The sequence below is a fragment of the Corvus kubaryi genome, unplaced genomic scaffold, assembly GCF_017639235.1.
Source record: "Corvus kubaryi isolate FWS band 111438036 unplaced genomic scaffold, C.kubaryi_AGA036_p1.0 37397, whole genome shotgun sequence".
NCBI lineage: Eukaryota > Metazoa > Chordata > Aves > Passeriformes > Corvidae > Corvus > Corvus kubaryi.
The window spans coordinates 15911292-15923323 of NW_024581136.1; the positions used below are offsets into that span (position 1 = coordinate 15911292).

Here is a 12032-nt window from a genome sequence, read left to right on the forward strand (position 1 = left end):
ATCTTAGTTTTGTACCTACCAGAATGAGAACCTAATTTACAGCTAAGATCCTAAGGCACTGCTGTAATGCAATTATTATTATTATCATCACCATCACTGTCAGTCCAATCAATCTGACTGTGTGCTTCTAATGAGTTCGTGTCTTAGGGCAGTTAATGTTCAGGCTATTTTTTTGTGGGTTTTTGTCGTTAAATAACCATTCTTTGCAGCAAATAAATTGAAAGCTTGATCAAAAAAAAATTAGTATTTAGAGAGCAACTATGAAAAATCTGATTATAGCAAAACATTATCAAGAAGAGCAGATTAACCCCGCTCGTTTGGGAGGGTGAATTGTATTTTCTGGGTTAAGAGATATGACTTGGCCAAGAGGCAATTTCCTTATATCTTTGCTTCTTCTGCAGAAGAATAAAATAATTTCCTTGAAATAAATAAATTATACAGGAAAGATTAAATACCCTCCCACAGAGACCATGTGTAGAAGGAATGCTTGCTATTTAAATGGCTGTTTTGGCAAAACAGAAATTTGGAAAATTTGTTCTCTGCACATTCCTGCGTGATTCATCCCAGTAAATCGCCCCACCTTCCTCTGAGAACACCAGGGACAATCCTTTCTTGGCCATCAGATGCCAGAGAACTTCCAGCTTGAAAAAAAACCCAAACTTAATTTGTTCTTGTCTGATAAAAGAGTCTGCTATGGAAGTCCCAGTTGTGAATAATCACCATTCAACCACATTAATCAGTCCTTTGTGTATGGATTTACAGGGATAGACGCATTGTCAGCTGTGTGTTTGCAAGCTTTGCTTTGAAGCCACCATTTCCAAGGCAAGAATATATAAAGAAAAGTGAAGGTGAAAACTTTTTCATTATCTTAGAAGACAGCCTATTACCTATATCACTTTCTCAGATACCCATCCATCCACACCTAATGAGTCCTATGATTTAGTCAGAACACATCCATAAAGATGATTCATGGCTGCTATGCAGCCACTTGATGTTAATAGCAAAGCTGATGTCTTAAATCACAGCTGTTTCCCTATGATAGCCAAGGGGCAAGGCAATACTTTGGAAAACACAGGAAAGAATTTATTACAGCAACTCTACAAAAGCAACATTTACAAGAAAAATGTAAAGCAAAACATCAGGGTCCAAAGTATTACAACCAAAGCACTAAATAGCATCAGATGCCGTATAGTAATCTGCATATGTTAATATTGCCAAAAATTTACTATATCTGGGCTAAAAACTTCTGTATTTAATTTTTATTTTATCTGTAATTTACTGTTGTTCCGCTAGCATAGTGACCTGTATAGCCTTAATAACATGAGGCAAGTAAAGTGTCGTTCTTTCCTGTGTTAGTAAGCATTTCACCACAACTGAGAAGAGTAAATTTCAACAAAACTAAGTCTGATTAAGTTAAATTAAAGTCTGATTAAAGTTAAAGAGATTTGCTGATGTTTAATTATATTGATTAAGGAACCGATAACACAGTATGTTAAGAGTGCCAGTACTGAGCCAGAAAGAAACACCAAATGACTCAGTGTCTGCAGGAAAACTACTTACATCCCTCAATTTCACCTGGTAACTAAGTTCTGCTGGATCACAGAGCAAAAAGGGTTTTACAGGGCTGAATCCTCTCTACATACACCCCACTCAGAGGCAATTTGATCCAGAAACAATTTATGTAGGCTGCAGACTCTGGAGCGTTAAAGATTATTGTAGCTTTACAGCCATGAAGGAAGGAACACATGAGCAAATTTGGCATCACACAAAAGACGACAATTAGGCACAAGATATCCATCAGCTCTTGGAAATCTCTTAGCAGATTCATAGATAAAGAGACGTTGCAGCATCGAGCTCTCTTGAGAAATGGGTGCATTTTTAACTAGAACCAATAATCCCTGACATTTCACTTGCTTTCAAGCAGGGCTCCAGTAGCCTTACTCATCGCTATTAAAAACACCTAAATGAATCCAGCAGGATTTCTGAGAAAGCGGTGAATGGGCTGTGATTTTGCTAAGCACTGTCTGGTTCCTGCCTCCATTCTTCTGGCCAGTAATTTTAACAATAGAAATACTCAACTCTTAAGTTCCCATTAACAACCAAATGGTATTTTTAACAAGGAATAAAACGACTGCCAAAAACCGGGGGGAAAAAAACGGAGACAAGAACACGATGTGCATACACCCAAGCAAAGTGGAATTGCACAGATTAAGTAGGTCAACTACAGGTATAGATTTCTTTTAAGATGATCCAAAAAGGCATGAGAAATTGCATGTGAAGGCATGCTCCGAGAGAATTCCCTTCCCAGATGCAAACAGGCTTGTCTTACTCAAATCAAGGGAGGCAAAACTGAAACCACCTACCCTAAGGAGCTTCCACTGGATACCAGGTCCTATTTCTCAACTTGCTCACTGGAAAGGTGCTGTGGAATAACCGGAGTGACGGCCCAGCACATCGCACAACTACTTCTTCATGATCTTTTTGTCAGGTGATTTGTAACCAGGAGCCTGGATTGGATAGGAAATTACCTCCTCTACAACTGCTGCCTGGTGTTTTGCATTGTAAGGAGCTGCTGTTCAAAATACAGGAATACAGCAACTGGTGCTTTCCTCGCAGGGAGCTCTGAAGTTTTCCGTGACTATTTAGATTTGCAATGTGATTTTCAATACAAAGCTAAGCCTGTGTATCCAAAACAAAAAGGTGAAAGAAGGTCAAGAACTGCCCTGTTAAAAACAAGCCTTCCATTTCAGGAGGAAAGAGGGGTTACTTTCAAAAGGAAAAAAATCTCTCAGCAAGAAAATGCTGGGGACTCTTGGCAATCTGTGGATCAGTTGGGTTAGTGGGTTTTGGTAGAGGACATAAGAAAAGACATGAACACATGCAGATTTCCTCCAGCTGCTAAAAGTACATGGAGATTTTTAATTCATAGATGTTTTCAGCTATCAGGAATCTTCTAACCCTGTGAAACAGTCATTATTTTCTTCCTAATTTTAAAGTTATTTTAAAAGAAAGAAGGTGGCATGGGAATCAACAAGGCTCAAACAGGCCATGAGAAGAACCTCTCATTTCTGGAAGTGCTGAAACACTAGATTTATAATGAGAAACTGATGCCAACCCTAAGTAAGTCTGAGGTTTTACCCTTAACTACACATATGGCCCAAAAAGGAGGTGCTTCAGCACACAAGTTCAATAAAGCCCCTGGAAATCTGCATTTCCCAGGCACACAGGAGCACTCACAGACCCCCTGATCAATGCCAGAACCCTGGGGAGGGATCAGTACCAGTGGGATTTTTTTTTAAAGCCAGCATTAATCTGCCCTGTGAACCCCAGAGTGGGAAAACATAGACACCTGAAGACACCTGGCTCAGGAAAGGAATGAAAAATTCAGAGATGGAGAAAACCTCTTGCCTCTACACTCCACTCCATCACACACAACTCCTCTCTGAAGCAAAGCAACAGGGTCAGAGGCAGCAGAAGGAACACTCCCTCCTCCCTACCTGAGAGAAGCAGCAAGGAGACATCGCTGTCCGCAGGATTTCTTGTTTGGAACTCCTGCATGGCAACACTCACACACAAACTGCTGCCACCACACTGGGGTAGGAGTCTCCTGACGCATGAAATCCTGCTTGTGTTGGCAATGCTGGCTCAGAGCCTCCAGGTGAAGGAAGAACACGATCGTACAGATAGGAATAGGTATTAAATAAAAAGGCACAACTTCCCATGGCTGGTACGTTCCCTACTCCCATTTCCACCCAAATACCAGAATCTATGGATATTCAGGAACTGTAAACATGCTTTAGAAATCATTACATACATTCTTCTCCAGGGTGAATGGCAGCATTATTAGTGCAGGAGGAAAAAGACTGAAACAAAACAAAGCAAACTACTGAAGAACAACCTGTCATGGTAAATTAATGGAGTTTTGGGACGATCCAGGAAAGTTCCTGAAGTTTCTTCCTCCTCTTCATAATGTCATGCTTCTAATTTACTTCATTTGTATTAATAAACACTGGATTACACAACTATTAATCTAGTTGAGAACTGAACTAGAGCTCACTAAATCTGTCTCTAATTATCATGATTAATGATGCAAAATGATCAGCTTCTCAAATTAACGACCTAACGCAACTGGTATAGGATAAAGGATTTTTTTCTTAGAAAACAGGTTCTTTAGTCTTTCTAGTTAATGAAATCTTGAGCAGTCCATTCAGTAGTACTATGTTCTAATTCACCATGACTATTTATGTAGATTTGCATTGATTTTGCTGCCATTATGTACTTATTTAAGATTAATTATTTTAAATTGCAGTAAAACTCTGTCTCATACTTTCGTTAACACAGAGAAATAGATCTAGAGCTGACTGCCTTGGCCTTATTATTTTTATCTCGGTATCCAGAGGTTGTACTACATTTCTTTTTTTTTATTATTACTCTTACTATTCACCAATACTAATTTTCAAAGGACAAGTTCTCTGTTTAATACCTAAGATTTGCAGAACAGTGTCCAACACTTCAAATTAATGAACAAATTTTAAAAGATAATACTGTAGGAATTACTGTTATTACTGCATTCCTCCATTACTTATGCGATTACTACTCCAAAGTCTGTTATTTTACGGTGATTTTTAAAGAACGTTAAAGCAATCTGATAATGCAACCTAAGTTAATTATCTCATTTACACAAGGGAGAGACTGTAAGGAGAGTCTTATCAAACCCAAAAGTATCAAGTATTTTCAGTTCTAAGACCCTGAGATTTGGTTTCCTACACTGGCAGTTCCACCCAACCATCAATAAAGACAGCTGAGCCAAAGCCAACTCACAAATACGATTAGAGAAAATATGCTGAAAATAAGGAAATAATGGTAATCTCATCCTTTACCATCTTCAAACTAAAAAAAGCTTCTCCCACCCCTTAAACACAAAGCATCCAGTAAGGACCACATCTACTACACAGATTTCCAAATGGGAACACAATAAGCCCCCCAAGCACCAAGACACAGTGTGAGGACTAAGGAAAAGAAAGCCCTTCAATAACATTCAATTGAAAGGCAGTTTCCTTTGCCATCTAAGACACACTGAAGCTTCCATGTCTTCTCTCCCAAACAAGGATTGATAGCTCTTGCTCAGTGTATTTTCACCAGCAGTCTGTTTTCTCCAACGTCTCTCATCAGTAAGGCTTTTATTTTTTTTTCCCGTGAACTAAAAACATCAATGGCCCTGCATGGAAAATTAAGCCCTGCAGAACATAATGAGAAACTTTCCCACAGCTGCAGGGAGCCCTAAGGGATTTTTCATTAAGAATTAGACTTCAAACTGGATAGATATGGTCATTGCCATGGGGATGAAATGTGTGTCTCAAGAACGGCAAAGAGAAGTGATGTTTCTACCTTGTCCTTCCTCATCACAATCCATTCCTAGGACCACTGGAATATTATTTAACAATGTGCTTCTACTGCAAATAACCAGCATAATGCCCATGTTTTTTATTTCTCCTGCTGTTATTGCACATTATAATGTGCAATACCATTGTGGCAGTTGGTCTTCTACTACAGGTATCACATTTCCACTGGGAATTTTTGTGGGCTATAGCACATGGGAAAACTTGCAGTATTTACTCAGCAGATCCTCCTGAACCAGACATCGATAGCATCCTTCCATAGCATTGCCCAAAGGCAAATGCCATGTATTTCGTGGTCCCTGCAGGTCCCGTTTCCCTGTTTGTAGTAAATTTATATTAATTCAGAGGAGCCGTTCTCTGACACAGGATTGAGAAGAAAATATAGAAGTGCTACTTTCAAAAAAGGATTGAGGAGCTAACAGAACCTACAACACTGTTGGTGAAGAACTTGCTCCCACTTGAAGGTTCCTCTTAAAAACTTCAAATTACATGCCCAGTTTAAACAAGTTTGTGTTCATTGCTTCTGTCATCATCCGAGTTAATAACATTCATTCTTTAGCACATGTGAGTAACCAAGGCAGCAAAGATTAAAAGGGAAAGCCAATAGCTAAAACAACTGGTTGGGCAGCTGCCTGGAAGAAACAGGAGTGGTTCAACCACGAAATTCTCACATATGAGTCTGGGAATGCCCTGCAGAGGACTGTTTAGGACACACTACTGACTGGTGTGTGGGAAACCAAAGTACAAGACTGTTTCAACATGAGAGGTACATTTGAATGCTCTTCAAAGCAATTGTGAAAGCCATGCAAAACCCACTCAGTTCTGCTTGGAAGGTTATTGGGAAATGGCAAATTACTCATTGCTGCGTGGTTTTCCTTCAGTTTCCTTGCTTGAAATGCCAGAGCTTGTAACTAACCTGAAAAATCTCAAAACTACTTCTGACACCTGAAAACTTCACCAAATGCACCCCAGACACTACTGCACTGTGATCACCCCCCTCTGTGAGATGAAATGTGAAGATGAAAAGTGAACAAAAACTCCTTTAAGTGAAGGAACTGCACTATATCCATAACTAGAAGAAATAACTGCAATTCAAAGTGATGGGATATTGTTCTCTGCAGGTTCCCGAGTTGCAGTGGTGAGAGGGGGCATGGGGGTTGTTGGCTTCTAATGATGGAAAGTATCTAACATAATGCTGTAATTAAGCCTCATGTAACCAACTTAAGTATTTAAATCTCTTTTTTTTTTTTTTTGTTTTTTTTGCCTGATCCATTCTACAGAGCATGGTTCTAACACCTTTCCTCTGGGGAAAGAGGTAAAACAGAAATTGCCAGTTTTACTCAGAGGTAATTGGGCTTTACTTTCTTTCTGAAACTATGGTTTCCTTCCCTTACAGTATCAGCACAACCTGGAAGAACAATTTAATCACTTCTGTGACACTCTGACTAGTCCTTTAACTTATTTTCCTGAACTGGTAAGAAATTCACATCACACTGAAGAGTAAAACCAGCTGAATTTCATCTGCTTTCATGTCTCAACAAGAAATTTCATACAACTCTATCTATCCAAAGTAATCTTGCAAAGTCTAGAGGGTTACTGATGTATTTCTTAGCTCAGACTGAACCAGCAAGAATAGACAGACCCACTTGAAGATACCCTGAAGACCAGAAAATTGTAGTTTGCTTCTGCGCATGTATAAGATAAACATAATTTGCGAAGGTGTTCATGTGTATAGGATTTCCCAAGGCTTCATGTGACACAAGTTCATAAAACACACTTGTGCCTGATGGCACCTATTATTTTGTATCACTACCACTCATTCTCCTCTGTTCCCATGAATTTTCATTACGGGAAGATGATTCAAACATGTAAGGAGAATTTTCATAGTAGCTGATGGGGCGAAGAGAATCTTGAGTTGCAAATGTATTTGCCCGATTAAGACTACTTTACTAATGCCACCATGAAAAGACAGTAATATCAGGTGCCACTTCTGGAATGACATTCTTGCTTGTGATGGCTGTTAAAAATTGTCCCCAGAGCTAAACTTCCCATTAGCAATTAAATTGAGGGGATATGGAACAGGGAGTTTAAAGAAAAAAAGCACACAAATGCTGAGAAACCTCTTTAGATCAATAGAGTTACTAATTTAGTCATACCAAAACCCCCTTCATTTTTTATTTTGCAACCTTCTGTAAGGCGTTGCCCTTGTTTAGGTGCCATGCTAAAAAATATTATCAATAGATGACAATATATCATGCAGGCATTGCTGCTGTGAGCACCAGGTTTTGATCCGACTCCTCAGCCTGTAATGCAGAGAATTCAGGGAAAATACAATTTACTGCAAAGACAATGTCATGCTGGCTTTTGGACCTCTGAGTGAATAGGAAATACACATTCCCACTGGATTCCCAATGCATTCCATACAATTCTCGCTGACTGTAAAAAGAAAACCCTGATTAAAAAAAAAAGTCAATCTATAGGGTTGCCCATCAATACATTCCAACGATGTAATTGCACATGTCCATGTTCTCTACAGATAAATGAAAAATGGGTCCATTTTGTTCTCACATCTGGGAGCCAATTAAGCCACATTCAAGACACTAGAAACTGCTGTGACATACAAAGTCTAGGATGAACAAAACCTTGAAGACTTTGGAATCTGTTCACACTGAGAAAAGTCAGTACAAAGTTTCTTTAAAAAAAAAAAAAAAATCCTGCTAAATTTACATTATACAACTGTACCATGCTGCTGAACAATGAGAGCTGACAAATGCTCAGTGCAAGCTTCAACACTTCACAAATAGGAATTTATTTTTGAAGACAAAGTCTTGTATTATTTCCTACTTTCAACATCATATTCAGAGTTTTAAAAAACACACCTCAGGCATCCTGAAGTCAGGATAAAAGGAAGCAACACCAAAACAGACAAAAGCCAAACATCTTTGAAACGGACAAGGTTTGCAATTCACCATGCAGAGAGAAAATTACAATCCTTAAGGTAGAAATTGGTTAGATCAAGGATGCAAATACTGAAGGATTGGAAGACCTAGTAAAGAGTAAGAAATATCTCCTTGGTGGTCGTAATCTGCATTTTATAAATCTGCATTCATTTGAAGTCTCATTAAAACAAGAAGCTCCTGTTGTGAGAAACTAGATTAAAGAGTAATGTGGATATATTTTAAAAGAGTAACAACTAATAGTTTTACAACCACCTTATGGCATGTGATAGATTTTTACCTATTAGAAAAAGTTGGTGCACTGAGGATCACACAGACACAAAAGTTCCTTGCACGTATCTCCCTCTTGCTATACACAGCTTTCACAGGTTCTCTATTTATTTTACTCATTTACTCTATTTCCTCTATTTTAAGTAGCCTCCTGGCTTGAAGTTAGACTGTGTTCCACCTTGAGCTGCAGGTGAAGATTACGGTCCACCTACAATGAAGCTCCATAATACAATTTCTCACCTAGTTATTGAGAAATAAACATTTTCGAAAGAGGTAAATCACTCATTTTTAAAGTAAGGCTCCTAGAGACTGCTGAGACAACAGATTGGAAGTCCTGCAGCATTGTTACTGACACACTACCAAATCAAAGGCCTTCAATTCACTGAACAGGACACTTAAATATCCCCTCTCCACCACCACAAATAGTGCATTATTGAGGTTTTTTTAGTTTTTTTTTTTCCTCAGAAAGCACTGGTTCTTAAGGGAAAAAAAAAAAAAAAAAGCAAGACATTTCTCAGAAATGCATTCTAAAAAGCTCACTATGAGGTTTCACATTCTAGGGAAGCTGCTGAAGATTCCCATGTGAGCACTATAATGCTCGAGGTGGGTGCTCTCTCCCTTCACTTCCATCATCCTGTGGGAGAAAAAGGGTGGGGACTGGTGGGGAGCGAGGGAGAACCATTTCCTGAACATCTCTAATTACAGGCACCACTGTCCTCAAAGAGAGGTTTAATTGGCCTGATTCTTATTTTAGCCTTGTCAGTTTATTCATATTTAGCAATTACTGAAAGACATTATGCTGTTGGTCTTGAAATTATTTTTAGGCACCATTAGAAGCCTGGCGTAGGCAAAAATTCTTAATTTAATTTGTCACAAAGAGAGTAATGAAGGTACTAGAATAAGAAGGACTCCACACTGACAAAAACAGAGGGAAAAGTGAAAGCTCATCAAGTCACAGACACCAAAATCTCCTGCAAATCTCCCACCAGTGAGGAGGTGCTCAGGCTCAGACAGCTCAGGTTGACTGTGTCACTCCTGCAATATTTAAGGCTACCACATAACATCAGTTTGGGAAGAAATTGCAAATCTGACCTAACTGCTGCTGGGTTTGAGGTGTAGAGTGCTCCTCTTATGCTGTAATACTGGAAACTAGTTCTGGGAGAAATTATGAGGGTTTCGAAGCACCAGGTAGGGCCAGCATGGCCCAACCCCGGAAAAGATTACTGAAACACAGACACACACACAATTATCCTAAAGACAACAAACTCAATCTTGCAGAAGGAAGCTGTTCTCTCAAAGTTGTGAGTGCTACAGAAAACTACTTACACATAAGCCTTAACATCATCTGCATGAAGATGATAATCTCTCTCATAATGGCTAAAGAGAGGAGACTGAAGCAGAATATAAATCCTGGGAAACACAAAGCTCCACAAAGCATCCCAAAGTGCTGCACTTCACATCAGGAAAATGCTTACTAAGAGTGAAAGCCTTGCAAGCTGCAAAATGCTGCTGTAATGGACAGTGGCAGAACAGAATGGGATAATCTGCAAAGTTCTAACAGGCAGCCTTTTGCTTTGCATAGATTCAATGTATTAGCAGAAACGTTTGGGTTTAGTTTCCTGCCGTCAAAATTAATACCAAAATCTAGAGGCAAATGAAAAACATGTTTATGTCAATGTTAGAAAAAAGTTCTACCTTTATATCTCCAGAGAATTTTTTAAATTTTTATTTTAAATAAGCCACACTACTTCAGAGATACAGAAGACCTCCTGAGTCACTTTTTTAAAAAGTCAAACTTTATACTACATAACTAAGATTGTTACAAATTGCTTAAAAAATGTTGCATATCAAAACTGTCAATTAAATAAAAAAAGCTTTCATCATAAGAATTAAAAATTTGAGTTGGAGGTTGTTTTAACTGAAGAATTAAAATGAAAATATAAGTACATCAAGAAAAACAAACCCAAGAACTTGTCAGTTCTTTGTTATTCAGCACTCAGGCTTATGTTATTTTTGAGATAAAGTTGCACTGCAGATTCATAAAAACAGCCCATTTATCTTTTGTCCATATATTTTTGACATTTGGTGGCAAGGCAGGTTACTGTCTAAGTCTGGATTTCCTGTTGCATTTCACCAGTAAGTCCCTCCTCCCAAATGGTGGAAAAATTATCTCTAAAATCTGAATTTGCTATGACTAAGTGAAAGTTGGACCCTTTTCTTGGTGATGAGTGAATGAAAGGCACAAATGCAGTCAGCTGGATTCAGGTCTGCACACAGTTATTCTATGGCTGATCTTATCTCTACTTAATCCTTTTAGAATGAGATTTTATGATGTAAAAACACCACAAAGTTTTTGATGTGGAGTTTTACTTGCCAACACTGATAGAGTTTGGAGGTTTTTATGAACCTGTAATTTTTCTGCTGCTTTCTCGCTATATTGTTATCGTCACCCTTCCTTTTTTTGTGTTTACTTGTACTGATCAAATAATACCGTTTTAGTCCTTTCTTTAATGTCATTTCAGAAGTTGCAGAGTAAAAAAAAACCACAGCCCTGGCTTTTCTAAGCCTAGAGGTTGTCCCTTATCATGTGTGAATAAAACAAAGGGTGGAGGATACAGGCAGAACAGAATCATAGAGCAGTTTGGGTTGGAAAGAACGCTGAGAGGTCTAGGCCAATGCCCCTACAAGCAGCCCACAAAGTGCATTTTGGTTAAGCACACTGAGAGTTTGAACTGTGAGCAACTAAATTCTGCTTATATTCTCCAAAAAGCAGAAGAAATACTAGAGATTATTTGTTAAAAGACAAGACATCTCACAGGATTAAAAAAAAGAAAAAGAAAATCCCTTTAGAAAGCACTCAAATTCAGGATACATTTTTATTCAAACCAGATGAAAACACTTACTTGGCCTTTGTTACCTTGGCATTTTCTGAAGAACTTGACTCAAATAAAAACTTCTAAACGAATTAACAGGTGAAGTTACACGAAGCTCTGAGCGAGACAAGAAAAGCCAGAAACTGCATTATACAACGTTACAATGAATCATTAAAACAGCAACATTTAATATCTTTCCTTTGAAGTGCAGTGGTATGGGAAAATCCCAGCGAGGGAAAGCCTCGGGTGATTGCAGGGAGCAGGTGGTTTAGCCCGAGGAGCTGGAATCAGGAAGACCTTTGTATTTTCATTATTATTTCTTTGTAAGAGATCAGAAGACAATGTCTTGAGTTAACACAATGTAACTTCAAAGTGCAGGTATGGTTGTGCTGAGGAGGAAGAAACAGTGCACAGAACCTCAAGGACTGCCAGCAGATCCAGCAGAGGCTGGAGCCACCAGCCAGGAAGATGCTCCTACAGGAAAGCTCTCAGGAGGCATCCAAAGACAGCTAAGCCCCAAAACACAAGGTGAT

The 12032-nt window shown here is 38.7% G+C and overlaps 1 protein-coding gene across 9 annotated transcripts in view; it reads right to left on the minus strand.

Moving 5' to 3' along the window:
• The window catches only part of NAALADL2 (N-acetylated alpha-linked acidic dipeptidase like 2), a 421951-nt gene that overhangs the window by 276589 nt on the left and 133330 nt on the right, over window positions 1-12032 (minus strand). The window contains exon 1 of one of the 9 annotated variants that reach the window (XM_042041847.1): window positions 3498-3704. The exons of 6 other annotated variants lie outside the window; for them this stretch is intronic. In XM_042041847.1, coding sequence (XP_041897781.1) covers window positions 3498-3558 — 61 coding nt within the window. In that variant the 5' untranslated portion in view covers window positions 3559-3704. Of the gene's footprint in view, window positions 1-2363; window positions 2940-3497; window positions 3712-12032 lie in introns of those variants that run through there. 2 more of the 9 variants (XM_042041854.1, XM_042041856.1) reach the window with 2 other exon arrangements.